This window comes from Coturnix japonica, chromosome Z (genome assembly GCF_054131305.1).
Source record: "Coturnix japonica strain WE chromosome Z, WE-NBRP24, whole genome shotgun sequence".
Classification (NCBI taxonomy): Eukaryota; Metazoa; Chordata; class Aves; order Galliformes; family Phasianidae; genus Coturnix; species Coturnix japonica.
In genome coordinates, this window is record NC_140702.1 from 708566 (window position 1) to 724929 (window position 16364).

General features: G+C 37.4%; 1 protein-coding gene across 6 annotated transcripts in view; it reads right to left on the reverse strand.

Annotated features, from left to right (window-relative positions):
- SNCAIP (synuclein alpha interacting protein) overlaps positions 1 to 16364 on the reverse strand; it is a 57211-nt gene that overhangs the window by 15519 nt on the left and 25328 nt on the right. For all 6 annotated transcript variants that reach the window (XM_085529449.1, XM_085529446.1, XM_085529448.1 and 3 more), the window contains 4 exons: positions 15876 to 15948; positions 6451 to 7307; positions 4679 to 4858; positions 1346 to 1459 (listed from right to left, as the gene is read on the reverse strand). In XM_085529449.1, the coding sequence (XP_085385575.1) occupies positions 1346 to 1459; positions 4679 to 4858; positions 6451 to 7307; positions 15876 to 15948 (1224 nt within the window). The remainder of the gene's footprint in view (positions 1 to 1345; positions 1460 to 4678; positions 4859 to 6450; positions 7308 to 15875; positions 15949 to 16364) is intronic.

Sequence of the window (16364 nt, forward strand, 5' to 3'; positions counted from 1 at the left end):
AAAAGAATATCTGGATTAAGCCTGCCAGATCTATTCCTGACAGCAGACAGCATAACTCACTGAAAAAAAAAAATACAAAAAATACAAAAACACAACTGCAAAGTTCATGGATTTAGTTTGTATAAACATCTTTAGAGATATGGAAAAATTAGGCCAGTGACAGGAAGACAAGAACCTGAATTCACATGCTAATTTGCACCAGGGACATCTGCATAGCAGGTGAGCAAATAGATAACAGAGGGCTTCACAAAGCATGGGAACAAAGCTGTCTGTTTTGCCTTGGGAAGCAGTGAAATAAAGAGTAGACTTCCAGATTCACAGCCTTCCAGATATGCTCCTCTTTTTCCACAATGCTCCATAAATCTATGCTTGGAAACAATGAGTTAACAGCAGAAACACACCACGTAATTTTATGGCACAGAATGAGACAACCTCGCTTGCACAGGAAAAAGAAAGCTAAGTTTCTTTGAATCAACATGTTGCTTGTTGCTTTAAAATAACAAAAACATTAGCACAACAATATTATATTTTCTGCACATCTCCTTAATGTCTTTTGAAGATAATGGGTGACACGAGTGTCTCATCTTCCAAGAACATTAGAGAAGAATAACCAATTACTATTCCTTGTATAGTATATTCTAAAGAAGGTCTTTTGAAGAGGGGTTATTGCAAGGTCTGTTTAGGAAAAACAGACTGTAAGGGGAGAATGTGGTGCAGTCGAGTGTTATAAGTTTCCCCAGACATTAGCCAAAATGCTGCACTTCTGTGGTTTCTCATGATTAGATTTATATATAAGCTAGGTGTGGAACAGGATTGGTTTGCAGCATATTTTCATGCATAATTCTCAATAAAACCAGAGTTGGACAGATGATGTTCAAGTTTCACCACGCTTTGCTTCACTGCCAATATAATGAATTCCTAAATCACCACAACATGCCAATTTTCTTTCTTTTTTCTTTCTTTTATCTTTTTGAGATTAATCTCTCCTGGAAAAGGAATCTGAACTATCTAAAAAGTTTGATGATTTTCTGATATGTCTTAGGAGAGCCCTAAGGGATCATGGTACAAAATTCACCTTATGGTCAGAGAACTGATAGGCTGGCATAATAATACAGAAAACCTCATCCAGACCATTACTTAAACAAACAAACAAACAAAACCTAAACAAAAAAACAGGACTTAAGAAGGAGAATACTGAAAAAAATATAAAGTGGGAAATGTTCTTTCAACATTTGAACTAATTACCAACATCTGTGTTTAAGAACCACAAATAAATAAAGAATCTTCAAACTGAAATTCCTATGTGAATAACACAATAATCTTCTTGAAAAAGTGAAAACCATACCTGACCATAGCAGCCAGCATAATGAATAAGGCTTGGGTGATCTTTCGAGCAGCTTAACTCTGCAATAGCTTCTGTTTCGCTCACCATCCACCGAACGCACTCCAGCTGACCATTCTAAACAAATTAAGAAAAATTAAAAATATTATCTGTTTTAATCCAAACACACCTACTCAACAGGGAAAAGATTGTTAGTATTATTAGCATGTTATGAAATTCTGGTTTCTCTGAAAGTTCATCTTTAATCTGTTCTCAAGCATTACGTTTATCTTGCCGTCACGGATCAGATACAATTTGGTTATTTACGATATGCCATCAGCTTACACTTGCCCTGGTATTTCCATCTTCTCATTCCTAAATGTGCAGCTGAGTAAAACTGTTAGCACAGAATATTTGCTGAATGGCACCACAGCATACATCAGTTCAAGAGGCAGTGAAATAATATTACACACACAATCTGATGCTTCTTAGACACTCTTAGATCATAAAGTACAAAACAGTAGCTACCCTTCTACAACCCATTCAGTGAAACTCAATGTCTGGAACCAAGATTCATTTGCCAAAGTACAGTGAACAGTGAATTTCCCTATAAGGTCTAGTTTTCATTGAGCCTTATTTTAGTGGCACCAGTTGTGATCAAACACAAACAAGGAGTTTGTTTCTTATTCTGAACACCTTTTGCATCCCACTCTCAAGAGTCCACACACTTACACCTATGTGCAAGTTTCTATGAAGTAGGATGTAGGTGCTACTTTATAATCATAAACAGATGATTATATTTTCTTCAGAGCTTGCTTGTGGGCTGGTGTAAAGGCAGGAGTTTTTAGCAGCTTATTTTGCTGTAGTTTCCCCTTTCAACAATGATACCTCAGCAGATGTAGTTTATCATAGCACACACTCTGACCTGCTCCTACTTCACTGTTCAACGGTTATTTTCATGAAGGTATTGTATTCTTTATAGCTAAAACAATAATTTTCAAGCACTCCATCAAAATCAAGCCAGCAGAGAGAACTGAGAAAGCTTTCTGAATGCATAAAAAGTGCATTATAGTGCAAAGGAAAGAAATAACCAAGTTCAAGTTCCAGATTTGTTTTTACAAGAACAAGGATAAGGATGAAAAAAATATTAATCCATTTCACATGGAAGAAAGAAAAAAAACAGAAACAATTTTGTATGTTTTATTTCTTCCATACACAAGCATGTATATATACATTGAAGTGCACAATGTTTTTCTCCACCTGCTTTCCTCTGCTTCTCTGAATACCAGTAAGCAGTTAAGCAGTGAAATTACTTGTATTCTTTTCATCATGCTAGAAAAATCTTCATCACCAAATCTGTATTCAAATATTAGTAACCATGCTTAAATGATAAATGTAAGTAAAATTTTTAACACATTTAAAATTATATAATGGATTAATAAAAAGAAGTACCTGGTATGTAACATATATATTTTTTTCTAATTCATGGAGAGTTTCTACAGTTATGTAAAATAAGCCATCAACATGACTAAGATGCTGGCCACAACATACCACAATATACCATTACATTTTCATTCCCTAGCTTATAGCTCAATGTCAGAAAGAAGTCCTGAATCAAAATAATCTACTGCAATCATTCATTATCTACTGGCAAATGCTATTTGTCACCACTAAATTGTCTACTGAAATTATCTGTCATGGAAATGTATGTTCCTGCACACAAGCTTTCTTTCATTCTGATAATCATCATTCTTGTGGAACATAGATGTGTGTCCCACACAGTATGTGGTTATCTGAATTACAGTAAGAGCAATGAGGATAAAGTCCACTCTATTCAGTTGCAGAGTATTTTGGGAGTATGGATTAAGAACCATTTATATAATTTATATATATGGTTATATATATTTATATAATTTATATAACCATGTAATTAGTTAAGGCAGATCACCTTAAGGCTCTTGCACAAGACCAGCCCAGCCATCAAGCAGGTCTTCATTAGAAACACTTGGGCCTCAGCACACTTATTTAGATGAATAATTCTATTATGTTCACACATTTTTTTCTAGAAATGCCAAAGCATGCTCAGGTGTTACAGAACTTTTACAGGAACTGATTATTAAAACAGCAATTGTTCCAGAGAAAAAGTCAAACATAACTGTATCATAAATGTGTTATCTACCTATGTTGAAATAACGAGAAAGAAAACTATACCCAAGTAAAACTATAAGACTTCAAATTGGCAGACTGTAATTATTCATGTTGGACATGGGCCAGGGTATTGAAGCTAAGTATATGACTTTTAGAACAGCAATTAATTAGTGCAGCTAGCTATCTGTTTAACTTTATTCTCATTAAATGGAATAAAATCCGTGAGATCAGCATGAGGTTACCAGGTCTTGGTATGACCTTGGTCATGGAATGGTCTTGGAATGGTCTTGGTCTTGCAATGACCTCTCCAAGATACAAACCTGCAGGCTGGAATCTACTGGTTGTCTGTCAGTTCCTCAAGTTTCCCAAGAAACAAACAATTAAAAAAAGAATGAAAAATCAGAAACAGTCATTACCATTACCATTTTTCCTTCTGAAGTTACTCATTGACTAAGTGGAACAGTCTTTGACCTTACTTACAAAAGACTCAGAGTAAGTTTGGCTGAATTAGCAGCCTTCTGTACACAGCAGGTTTTACTTTAGCAAAGATACACCATGCAGTCTCATACTTTGCTATATAGTAGGTTTCCCAGTTAGCTTTCATACTGATCTTTGCAGTTTCTTACGGGTAGCTCTGTAGAAATCTAGATTTTAACTTTGATGTAACTGTTCCAGACAGCCAGAAAGTTTCAGTCTGGATGTGGATCAGTTTTTTCATGCTTTGTAAACACGGTCTCACATCTATCTTTCAAAATCCCATATATATTGGTAAGATGGAATGACTGGATATTGTACTGAGGGACATGGTTTAGTGGGAGCTATAGTGGGTTGGACTGGATGATCTTTTACGTCTTTTCCAACCTTGGTGATTCTACGATTCTATGAGAATTTTTATGTTCCCTAAAGATACAACTGAGCACAAATTAAATGAATGTTCCTATGAACACCGCATTTTTTTAGTCAGTTAATTAATTAAAATATGAATGTATGCTCAGAGACAACAACATACAATAACATCAGTGTTATTCATACAGTTGACACTGTATCCTACATCATAACAGACTTATTGGTTTAAGCGATACTGTTCTTTTCCCATTTGACAAGAGGCTTGAAAAATAACATCCTGCTGGATATATTACCTACTCACATCACAGAAAGAAGCTAAATTGCCTTTATGTCACATTACAGTAGAGACAGAGACTGAGTTACCTTTATTGCTAAACCAGCTGGAGTGAGCTGCTCCATGTTTCTTTCATTCAAACAGTCTTCACCCATCAAAGAAGTGAGATGCTGAAGGCATTCCGCATGTCCCTTTGATGCTGCTACATGCAACAGATTGTTGTCACATTCATCATGAATCTTATCCAGATTATCCGCTGCCAAATGTGGCTGTTAAGGAAGGTGTTACACGTTAGTTACAACTGAGGATAAAAAGATATTGTGAACTTTAAGCCTTAGAACCCAAGACACAAGACAAAGACATTTTCCCATAGGTTATGTTCTTTTACAGATCAAAATCAGAAGCTTTGCATCTGTACAGCACCTGGCTACCATTACCAAAAGGACGGAGGCAGTGTGCTCACTGACTAGATTCAATACTTAGTTTCTTTCCAGGTGCAAATGGCATATAACAGTGCAATATCTTCAGTAGCTTTAGCTCCTCATCTTATATTTCCTAACAAAGAAGTGGTACAAACATCTGCATTTTCCTAAGTTCTGCCTATTTACAGTTGATTTCTCTATCTCTTCTTTGGCTTTATAATAATGAATCATCAAACAGGAAACATCCATCCTAATATCCTAACATCCTAAAATGCTGCTGTTTAGTTTTGCTCATCACAAAAGCATCATCTCGTATTTAGCAAAATCTAATACAGTTAGAACATGAGAAGTCTTTTATTTGGTAGCTTGTTTCCATTAAGAAAATAATAATAATTTGTTGGAATATTTACCCAAAGTCACAACCATGACTTAATACATTACTCCTGCCCACATCTAATTTTCAGACAAAACAATTGGAATGATAAACTCCCGCAGTAACAGTGGTAAATTCCTAGAGCTGTGCAGACTTGCCAGACCACTCACTGATGAATACACTTCACTCAGAGGTTATGACCTGATTGGAAAAAAATATGTTTTCTGCCCACCCACCCACCTACCCACTATGCCCTTATTTTTTGTTTGTCTGCTTTGTTTTTACCAGTTACCAACATTTCACAATTTGGGGTAAATTTTCTCTACTTGTATTTCTTACAGACCACTCTACTACGCTACTCTCCTACCCCTGCCTAGTCTTTGAATGTCTGCCTTTGTTTTTCCTGCTATGTTAATAGCATGCCTTTGTGCTTGAGCTAGGCTGATAAACAGAGAAGCTAAACAAAACTCTAACAAAACCAGTTTTACGGATGCTGAACCTCCTCCAGCCACTCTGAGCGGGGATCACATGTTCTGCATCACTGTGTTCACTTGCACCTCCTTACTTCAGTAAACACCATTGACAGTGTCTGATCACATAGCTGGAATTACTGAAGGCTTCAAACAGGTCAGAGGCCAATGAGGCGTTAGAGAAACACTCCTGAATAATAATCAGAATACAACAGAAAGCCCTCTGTTCCCACTGTCTGCCCCTAAATAACAACTGAGATAAACCGCCAATAATTGAACAAAGCAACCCACAAATGTTTTGAGAAACAAAACCCAGTTAGGACTAAAATCTGAGATACTAATGAACTCCGCGGTTATGATGTCTACCTATTTCAGGTTACTACGTAAGCTAGCAATCTTGTACCCCATCTTTGCTACACACTCGATTTAAAGATGAAAACGTGCCCTTTTAACATCATTCACCCAATTTCTTAGGAACATATAAGATAAAAAAGTGGTGATGCAAAATGAACAACTTATAAGTTTTGCCAACGAAACAAACCACAGCACAGAACTCCCCTATTCTATGTGGTTTATGAAAAAAAGATGATACTTACCAGTAACGATATTTGCCCCTCCTTTACAATGTTTAAGATGCTCTTAAATTTCTTCACCTCTTCATTTCTCTCTTCCGGCCCCCCTGCACTGCTCCAGCTCATATTCAGTTCCTCAAGCTGCTTGCTCTCTGCCACTGCTGTCTGCAGGTGAAAAGTCCTTAGGTGGCAGTTTGGCATAGTCTTCTCAGTTTTGTGAGCTTGAGGACCAACAAATGTCCTACAGAGGAACCCTTTGCCCTGGGCTTCGGATTCATGGACTGAGCTACACTTTGCTAAAGGCTGGGAAAGCTCTAATTCTTCTGTTAAATGCTTGTGCTGATCAAGGACAATGGGCTGTGTTTTTCTCAGCTGAGAGCCTTTCACAGGAGAGAGAACACAGAACTGTGTCACCCCAGCGGGCTCCGTGTTCTCTGTAGGGCAGGTCTTGCCACCAACACCATTCACAGTTGAACATAGACCGAAATTCTTTTTCTCAGGGGCTACCTTTGTGAAAGGAACAAGTTGTTGGTTTGATTTAATATAAGGCACATCCAAAATTTCATCCATATCCAGGTCATAGTGCTCCAGCTCCCCAAGCAGAACGGTAGGCTCGATGTTTTTACTTTTAAGGTTTTCTCCTTCTCCCGGGTTCTGGTCATCATTTGGAGGTGCAGGCTGAGATTCGTTGCCCTTCTGGTATTCACCTTTCTGGTTCTTTTGGTCATCGCTTTCATTGTTCTCAGAGCTTTCTGGCTGGTGCTTTAACGGGGAAACCCTCTTCACTGGTCTGAATTTATTGCACGCATCTGCAATTCCTGTTGGTTTCTGTGCATTTCCAATAAGAGTTGAGCCTCCACAGTTCCAGCTGCTGCTGGAAACTAGAGAAATAGATGAATATGACTTAGAACTGCTTATCATTACCAGATGAGTGGCATGATATAATATGCTTCAAAGGTAAACCTGGATAAGAACCAGAAACCTGAATAACACAATACTGTGTTTCATTAGTACCTTAGCAGACTTAATTGCAATTCTATGTAAAAGAGCTGAAGAATTTGACACTCTAGAACTTCAGTCTTCAAACAAGACATACACCATAAGCTTTTGTAATCTTAAAGAGGTCCAGAGGAAGGCCACAAAGATGATTTGAGGGCTAAGCACCCTTCCTATGGAGAAAGGCTAAGGGAGTTGGGCTTGTTCAGACTGAAGAAGGGAAGGATCCAGGGAGATGGCACTGTGGCCTTACAGTGCCTGAGTGGAGCTTATCAATAGGAGGGAAGCCAAGGTTTTATACCATCTGATAATGACAGAACAAGAGAGAATGGCTTTAAAATAAATTTTAAGTACTGGGTGCATTTCTGGGCACTCCAATGTAAGAATGATACGGACCTCTTAGAGTAAGTTAGACCCAGAGACAATAGGATGGTTCTGGGACTGGAATATCTTTTATCTGAAGAGAGGCCAACAGAGCTGGGAATGTTCAGTTTGAGCAGGCTGAGGAGAATCTTTTCCACGTGTATAAATAAATGGTGGGAGGTGCTGAAGAACAAAGAGCCAAGGCTCTTTGCAGCGGCGCTCACTGACCAGACAAGAGATACGTGCTTCAGCTTTGCTGCCATCTGAACATGCGAGATGGAAAGCAGCAGCTGTGTGCCCTCACTTTGAAGAAAACACTTTTTATTTATTTATTATTATTTTTTTACTGTGACGTTGGTCCTGCAACCAGCTGCCCAGTGTCTCAGTCTGTGGAGATACTTAAAATTCCACTGGACATGGTACTGGGCAACCTACTTACTCTAGTTTACCTTGAGTAAGCAGATAGGCTGGGAAATGTGATTTCAGAAGGTCCCTGCCAATAAAAACTATTCTATGATTGTGTGATCTGAAAATTAACACCTACTCATTGAGGTGTAGTGTTTCCTTTTTTCATTTTGCCTCTGTATGTCGGGCTTCTCAGTCCATGTTTTCAACCCTTAATGCTTATGCACAAACACACACACTGAAACACACACACATCTACAATTCCAGACCTTCCAGTGCTTTATTTCAGCACACTGGAGTCTGACCAGTGGATTTGACTCACAGAGAAGAAAGACAGCTCAAAGCACCTGAACTCTTAACCCTATCAGGCCTACACTCTTCTTTATAGTTCCAGTCAGTGAAATTTATGTTCTCTTTAATTAGTTGAAATTTGATAATGAGTTTTCTTTATTTTGTTAGTTTCCGTGGAGGGGCAGGACTAAATTCACTAAAACCTCTAGGCAGTTTATGCTTCCTATGCTCCGCTTACTGTACACGAAGAGTTAATGCACTCTCAAAGAATGCAGCTTAAACATAGCAGATTTATTACACATGCTAACTGCATATCAGTGGGATCTAATCTGTGGTCAAAACACACAATTTGCCATGAACACCTTCCTAAGGAAACAGATATATATGCTTTCAGTGCAGCATTAATGTTTGAAGTGAAAGATTAGCACAGCTTAGTAGTTACGGATGTCTGAAAATTACCTTAATACTTTTGGAAGTGCTTAAGAATACATTTCCGAAAAAGAAATAAAAAATAATGATAATCAGAAGGCATGTATCTTTGTGGGCCAATACAAAGAACGCACTGTACTGACTTATTTATGTATTGTATAAGATTCTAGGTTCAAAGGCCTACACTTTTATGTTGGTTTTATTTACATGTGAAATTTTTTCCAAGTGATACAGGCAAATGGATACCATATGTTTCCCAGCTGTTTTGTTCTGACAGGAACTATTAAGCACTCAGTATGGAAATGAATTCTGTCTGAGTTTTATGAAAACACTGTTTTCAACACAGGGGTCTAGACAGAGGGAAAGGCATCAACATTTTGTTTGTCGTCACTTTCTATAAGCTTACATTTATTTTGCTGCTTTGCTTATCCCACTTTCTAACCTTAATAACAAGCATTTACAGAAACCACCGTTGATAAAACTGTTAAATCAGGCACTACAAAGAAGCTATGACCTTTGTAACAAATCTACCCTGGAGCACTGCGCAGTCATATATTTCTGTTTTATTCCATCACAACTAGAGTGGAGCAAAGCAATTGCATTTCCCCGTTGTTTTAATTCCCAGCATATTGGAGGAGCACCTCTTTGCAAATGCTATCTCCAGAAAAACAAACTGGGACATCAAGAACAATTATCAGCATTTCTACCAGCTTATGAACATGTTCTGTGCTTAACTGGGCTGACGAATTTACTCTGCACTTAATAAAGAATTATAATACGGCACAAACCACATAAGGAGTAGGGAGGAAAGCACTTAGATGCTGTATGCTTTGCGTTATTGTTTAGACACTTACAGCATGGTTTCCCCCTACAAAACACTAAGAACATTGGTCAGAGTGGAACAGGGCATTGCTAGACACTCCTCCATCCTGTTTTCAGCTGTTTGCTTATGGAGAAAGCAAAAGCAAGCAATGTCTGTGCCTTCTAAAACACCGGTACAGCAGGAGGTATTTGCATGGTCTTCAATACTTGCTCCTGAGGAAAAGCCTCTCATTTATTTCTCCACACTTATGAACTCGGACAAGGGCCACCGAATGTCTGGGTCAAATAAATACTGTTTGATTCTTTTATAAACAGCAATAAAAGATGTCTTGAGCTTAAAGCAGTGGACCAGAAAACTGGAGTGACTAACGTGATTCCAGAATGTGACAAATAGTTCTGGTATATTCTTGGATAAGCCACATCTCTTCCACGCACCAATATTTTAAATGTAAAAATGGTGATGACAAAATTTATTGTTTTTCCCAACAGTGTTATCTTCTTCTTTTCCCTTAACTTTTAATCACTAACTTGAGAGACTTGCATGATCCCACTGTTGTACTAATGTAGGAAACAAGGAGAGGAACAGAAAAACTGGGAAGACTTTTCACTATCATCACTATAGAAGTGTAGGTCTGATAAACCTGAGCTTCTGAAGATTGGGTTGAATTTGTGGAAGTAGTTCTTCCCGTATATTCTGCTTTGTGCTTGTCTTGAGGAAGAAGAAACACAAGATTTGAATAAAGAGGCCTGAGGGTATATTTACAATTTCATTCACTTAATGAATTAATTAAGAGGGATACATTCAACCTGCAGCCAGTCATTCGAATACCTCTAAGCTGTCTTGACTCTAATGAAAATAACAAAGAGAAATATTTCACTTCAGGTCTCTATGGAAACTACAGATGAAATTCACTTCTGAAGTTCACAGAAGAGCCTGTCTCCCTGGCATAAGGGCTCAGTAATATTCTTTAACTGCTTATGGGTTCCTGATGTTTACAGCACTTGTAACACAAGGAGGTGACTAAGGGTTATATACCAAACCCTACGTGTCCAAATGAAACTGACCATAATGCAGAGTGTTTGTAGATGATCCACACAAGACCACCATGGATCCACCAAACAGAGAACCCAGAACAGTTCACATACTGGCTGTGGATCTGATGAAATGGTCAAGCCTCTAAAAGTGTGTCTCTGTCACCATCACCACGGACTCATTTTATTAATGCTTTGACTAATGGTCTGCAGTCATGACTACTACTATTGAAAAGCTGGGATATAAAATGGGCAGTGGTACAGGCAGGCAGGAAATGGCTGCAAAGATAAGGGTCAATAATTGGCACTGAATCTATGTTGTTCTACTAGATCATTAGATAGATAGACCTCTGTTTATTGTGACTGAAAAGGCGTATTAAATCATTCCTCTTCTGTGGGAGGCAAGTGGTGATCCTCATTATGATCTTATATCACCATGGAAGCCCTTTTAGTTGGATATCAGGATAGACAGCAGGATCTTACGGTTGGCTGTGTTGAACCACTGTCCAGCAGAAGAACTGCATGACTTCTTCTTATCCAAACAGCTATCAATCATCAATGACACTAATGCTGTGTTTGCCTGGTGACCTGAGCCAGACTGTGGTAACTTTAAATTTTCTGTACTTCAGCCTTTGCTTTCTGTAAAATCCATATCCACACAATCAAAAAATAGAAAGAGAATTGTGAGTAATGGAGAATAGGATTTAGCTTGAGCTCTGAATCTGATAGTCCTACAATATGGCAAGGCTATCTCCTGATTTAATCACACCTAGTTGGTCTTTCAAAGGTCTATGAAATTCTGAAGTTGAATACGGTTATTACTATGATTGCTTCCCTAATAACACTTTCTCCAAGTATCCTGGTTCTTTATTGTAGGAGCCATCTGGACAATAGATCCTTGAGCAAACTGGACCAACTCTGAGCAGGATGTTGGACTAAATACCCTTCAGATTTGCCTTCTGACTTAGTTATTCTGTAAAGGAAGATGTAATGACCCTGGAAGAACAATTCCTTTTTACAGGTAGCAGCAAGACTGGAAATAATGTGTAAAACTGACAGATGGCAAAAAAAGAGACAGCTTTTGCCACAAAAGCTTTCCCCTCAGTATTTGAAAATACAGGGAGATACTCCCTGCTCTTGCTGAGAATGCAATGAAGAGCTTCTTTAATGACTGTTCACAAGAACAAATTTTGCTAGGTTGGCTCTGTTGCCACCAAAGGATGGTGACACCATTCAAATGATTTTATTTCAAATACTTCCTACTTTACAAGGAAAAACTTGGAGTTTACTCTGCTTTAACTCATCACCATTAAAGAAGCCTGAGATTACCACTGAGAACTGCCCATACTCATTTTTTTAATAGCACTGCATCCCTCTATAGTTATTTGGGGTCACAATATATATAAAAAGGTTCACATTGGGAATTTTACTGTCCTCTGAAATAAATACCTGACCATCTTCCTTGCAGTATGACTTCAGCAGAGCATCTTGAATCAGTTAAATCTTGTACTCATTCCAGATCCATTTAGAGCACTGAGATTCTGATTTCATATGCAGACAGCAAGGTGTTGTCTACATGAGGAAAGCCTTTAGAAAATTTCTCACACTGTTAAGACATTCACTCATCTCCAACACTAGCAGCGATATAGAAGCTCCAAGGGGTGGAGGAAGGTATCTCCCTTGCATATCAATATATAGTAAAAGCTAGTTCTGAATAACTATCTATTATGATCTCATTAATGTAACTGAAATAATAATATTTTAACAATTTTAACAGAAGGTGGCACTGTTTTACAGTTTTAATATATTAATAACCTTCAAGAGTGCATTTTAGACTTCTTTAATGTAAGCTCTACAGCAGGAGAGTCTGAATTAAAGAATAACCCTGCGCTGATAAAAATGAATATGGAATTGTTCCCATTTAAGCAGGATGAAAAGAAAGTGAGGGTCTATAAAGTACAGAAGCAAGGATAAATAACAATTTATCATTTTAAATAACAGTACATATTTTCCAGGTCACACAAACATTAATAAGAGTCTGAATGAATAAATACTTTGCCTCAAAGTCCAATTTCACTTTTTTGTTATAGTTAAAAACGAAGAGCTTGTGATAGAAATTGTCTGCTGTATTATGTTTCTTAGCATTTTATACTAATTTCATTCTGTTAAATAGAAAACCTATCATCTTTTGAACTCTTTTGTGAGTTTATAGTGGTGGCTTTGGGTAAGTAAGATAACTGTTGGGCAATAAAGATGAACTTGATTTTACCTACAAGCAAAAAAAAGACCCAAAATGAAATACTGTTCTTATTTGAGATAGACATTTAAGGACAATCAAAAGTCACTGTAGCTGACAGAATATTCTTCAGCACAATGATATGGTTCATGGAAGTCTATTGAAAAACAGATGTTAGACTTGATGATCCTCCCTGAGGATTGCTTCGAACTCAGAATATTCTATGATTCTGTGAGATGTCTTGAACCATTTGTTCAAGCGGCCGTAGAAAATCTGCTCAGAGAGAAAGGAAGCAATTTCATGCTTAATAACAGAAGCATAAAGGACTGATTTCTGCTGCCACAAATCAATGGGAAGGCCAGCTAACACTTCATTTCAGGAAAAAAAAAAAAAAAGGAAAAAATAAAAAATAAAAACTGTGTTGATACTTAAATTATAGTCTTTAATTCTCTGTTTCTGAAGAAGAACAATACCAGTTAATAACCATAATAACAAGAACAATAATAATAATATCATTTAATAACAATACCAGAATAATAACCATAGTAACCAGTGGTTACTATTCCAGCTGTGGAGTTCATTCTCTTGAAGCATGATGGAAGAAAAGCTGATAATCCTCAATCTCACTTTATTGGGGGTAAAACAGGCCTTGGCCTATGGTATGTTTTCCTAGGATTAGAAGTGTTTAGAGCAAGTTGGAAAACATAATCAAACACTCTCATACCTTACTAACAAGTTATTTGATGTTTAGTTCACATGTGGAAAAGAACAATAGTAGTTATAGGGCTATTTACTAAAGTTACCTGAGAATAAGGAACAATTATACCTCCATATAATCAGACATATAGTTAAAAAAACGTAATTCCAGAAAGAGGAACTGACCTTTAAATTTGTTAAATCAATCTTGCGATGAAAATGATTACCTTTATATTTTTTAAATATTTTCATATTTAATAATGTATTTTCAACATTAAAGTTGAAACTTCTTGCTTAATTGCCTTAGCGCACCAAGTGTTTTTTCTGAGCTAAGGCTGAAAAAGGCCATTGTTTTTTTAGGCCTTTCAGTTCCTGGCATGTCTAGTCTGACAACTAACACATTATACTTCAATTCCTTTCAAGAAATGATTATTTGATTATTGTAGAGTTCTACAATTATCTGTGGTACTTTCTTCGCGGTCTATGAAGGCAGGAAGCTGCATCAGAAGTGATGCGAACAATCAACAGATTGAGCCTAACACAATGCTTACTGATGCAGTTCCACTGATCTTCCAGTGAAGTGATATCTTCCTGTACAACTCCATGTGCTTCTATTCAGTGATTAAGAAAAATAATAAATTGACTTTTAATACCATTTTCCAATCCATAAACTCACAAGTGATAAGTAGAGTGAAAAAAAAACCAAAAAACAAAAAAAACACAGCAGATTTCAGTTCTGCTTCCAGTTTTCCAGTATTGCTATCAGTGCTAAAAACCTGTTTTTTTGACTCCAGAATTATACACAAAGCTCTGAATTAACTTCCACTGGCAGACTCCCCAGCACTGCTACTGTCTTCCAGCAATGCCTGTATTTACTTCTGCCAGCTCCTTTTCAAGGCAATGGATGAGTGGAGATGTAATTAAAATCATCATTGAAAAACGTCTGACTGCAGAGGCAATCATGAAACAACAGAACTACACAATAACTGTCAGTATCCTGTGGTTTTAAGGAAGAGCTCACAACCAATGCTTCATCCTGCTATCTGTCAGCATTTTACTCTAAAAAGAAGACATTTTTCTTCCTGAGAGCAGACAGAGACGCTGCCACTGTGGCTGAGCAGTACTCATGAACAGAACAAAGAGCACAATGTCTTTTAGGGGCTATTATGGCTTTCTTTATCTTGTTCACCTTGCACTTGAAGTGACTGAGCACATGAATAACTTCAACTCTTTATGAAAAGATGGTATAATGCCGTGTCACCAAATGATCAGCTGTTAACACTGATAATGCTAAGACACTGTGGGAGGAAATGAAGGGGGAAATTGGAAATCTACAGTACTCTGAAAGGAAAACCAAGAAGTTTGTCAAAGCATAGCACAGCTCCTGAAGTCTCCTATCATCCCACAAATTCCAAGTCTGCCCTTTCTGTTATAAAAATCTTCTGATTCAACAACGTTAATGAAAATTCAATTAAAACATCAAATGAAAGCGCAATAAACTTTTCATAGCTCAACAAAAAAATGCTCTCTCACCAATTCGTTTCTCCTCCATCAGGAAGACAAAAACAAAAGGGGATTAATCTGATTAACAGAGTGAAAAATAGCACTGTACGCACTTTTTATCAGGGGGAGGGCAGGAGGACGAAAGGTCCCCAGCTGGTTCTCATCTATATGCCATGATTCTTCATTTAGTTTACACTATTAAACTCAAAAACTCTGCTTTAATCTTAACTATTACAGTATGCCTTAGAGTAGATTCTATCATGTAGCATCCTTGATACAGTTTCAGACTCTGGCAAAACATCATCCCTCAAACTGGTCGTGGCCATATGGGTAGTAAATGTATCCAACATTTTTTCATTGGCGCCTACATTATTACATCTTGTCACCAATGGTTTCTCAGGTTTTCAAGTAAATTGTTGCATATACTGTGGTTTTGAGCTGCTGAGATGAAGCCCAACACTTATCTGTATGCAGCCAAATCTTTTTTTGGAACTTTTTTTTTCCTTCTAATGAACTAACATCTGTTGAAATAAAAAAAAAGTCATGTTTCCAGAAAGCTGTACAAAAATGAGAGAAAACAAAACAATAGAGTACTGCCAAGAAGAAACTTTTGCCAAGTTGTACGTGATAAAAAGCAGCCTAGAAAGCGATGGGTGGACAGAAGTGGGGATCATACCTGATCGGTCTTCATTTTGTGAATCACACCTTCTACATAATTCTGGGATAGTCTTCAGAGAAGTTATAGAGTACTGTAAAAAAAGGAAAAAAAGCAAACAAACAAACATCAAGTGAATGATTTTAAAAGGTGAAAGGGAAGGCTTTCCAACGGGTTGTGATAGCATTGGTAGTGGCTAGATCCATCCTTCAGGCAGTCTGATGGTGCCCTTAGACAGCATAATAATGCAGATAATGTCAGCTTTTGTGTCCCACAAACAGATTTCCTAAGACACAGGACAGTACCTCTCCACCACAGCAATGCCTTTCCTGTACACCACATTGTTCACATCACAAATATATGTTATACCCTCTTTCCATGGGATGTATAGGTACCTCAAGTATGAGAACAAACTTAGATCTCACAATAAATCTAGACTTCACAGTCTCACTCTGCCCACTTGTACTGTAGCATTTATATTGCAAGATACTTCACGATTAACAATTAGAA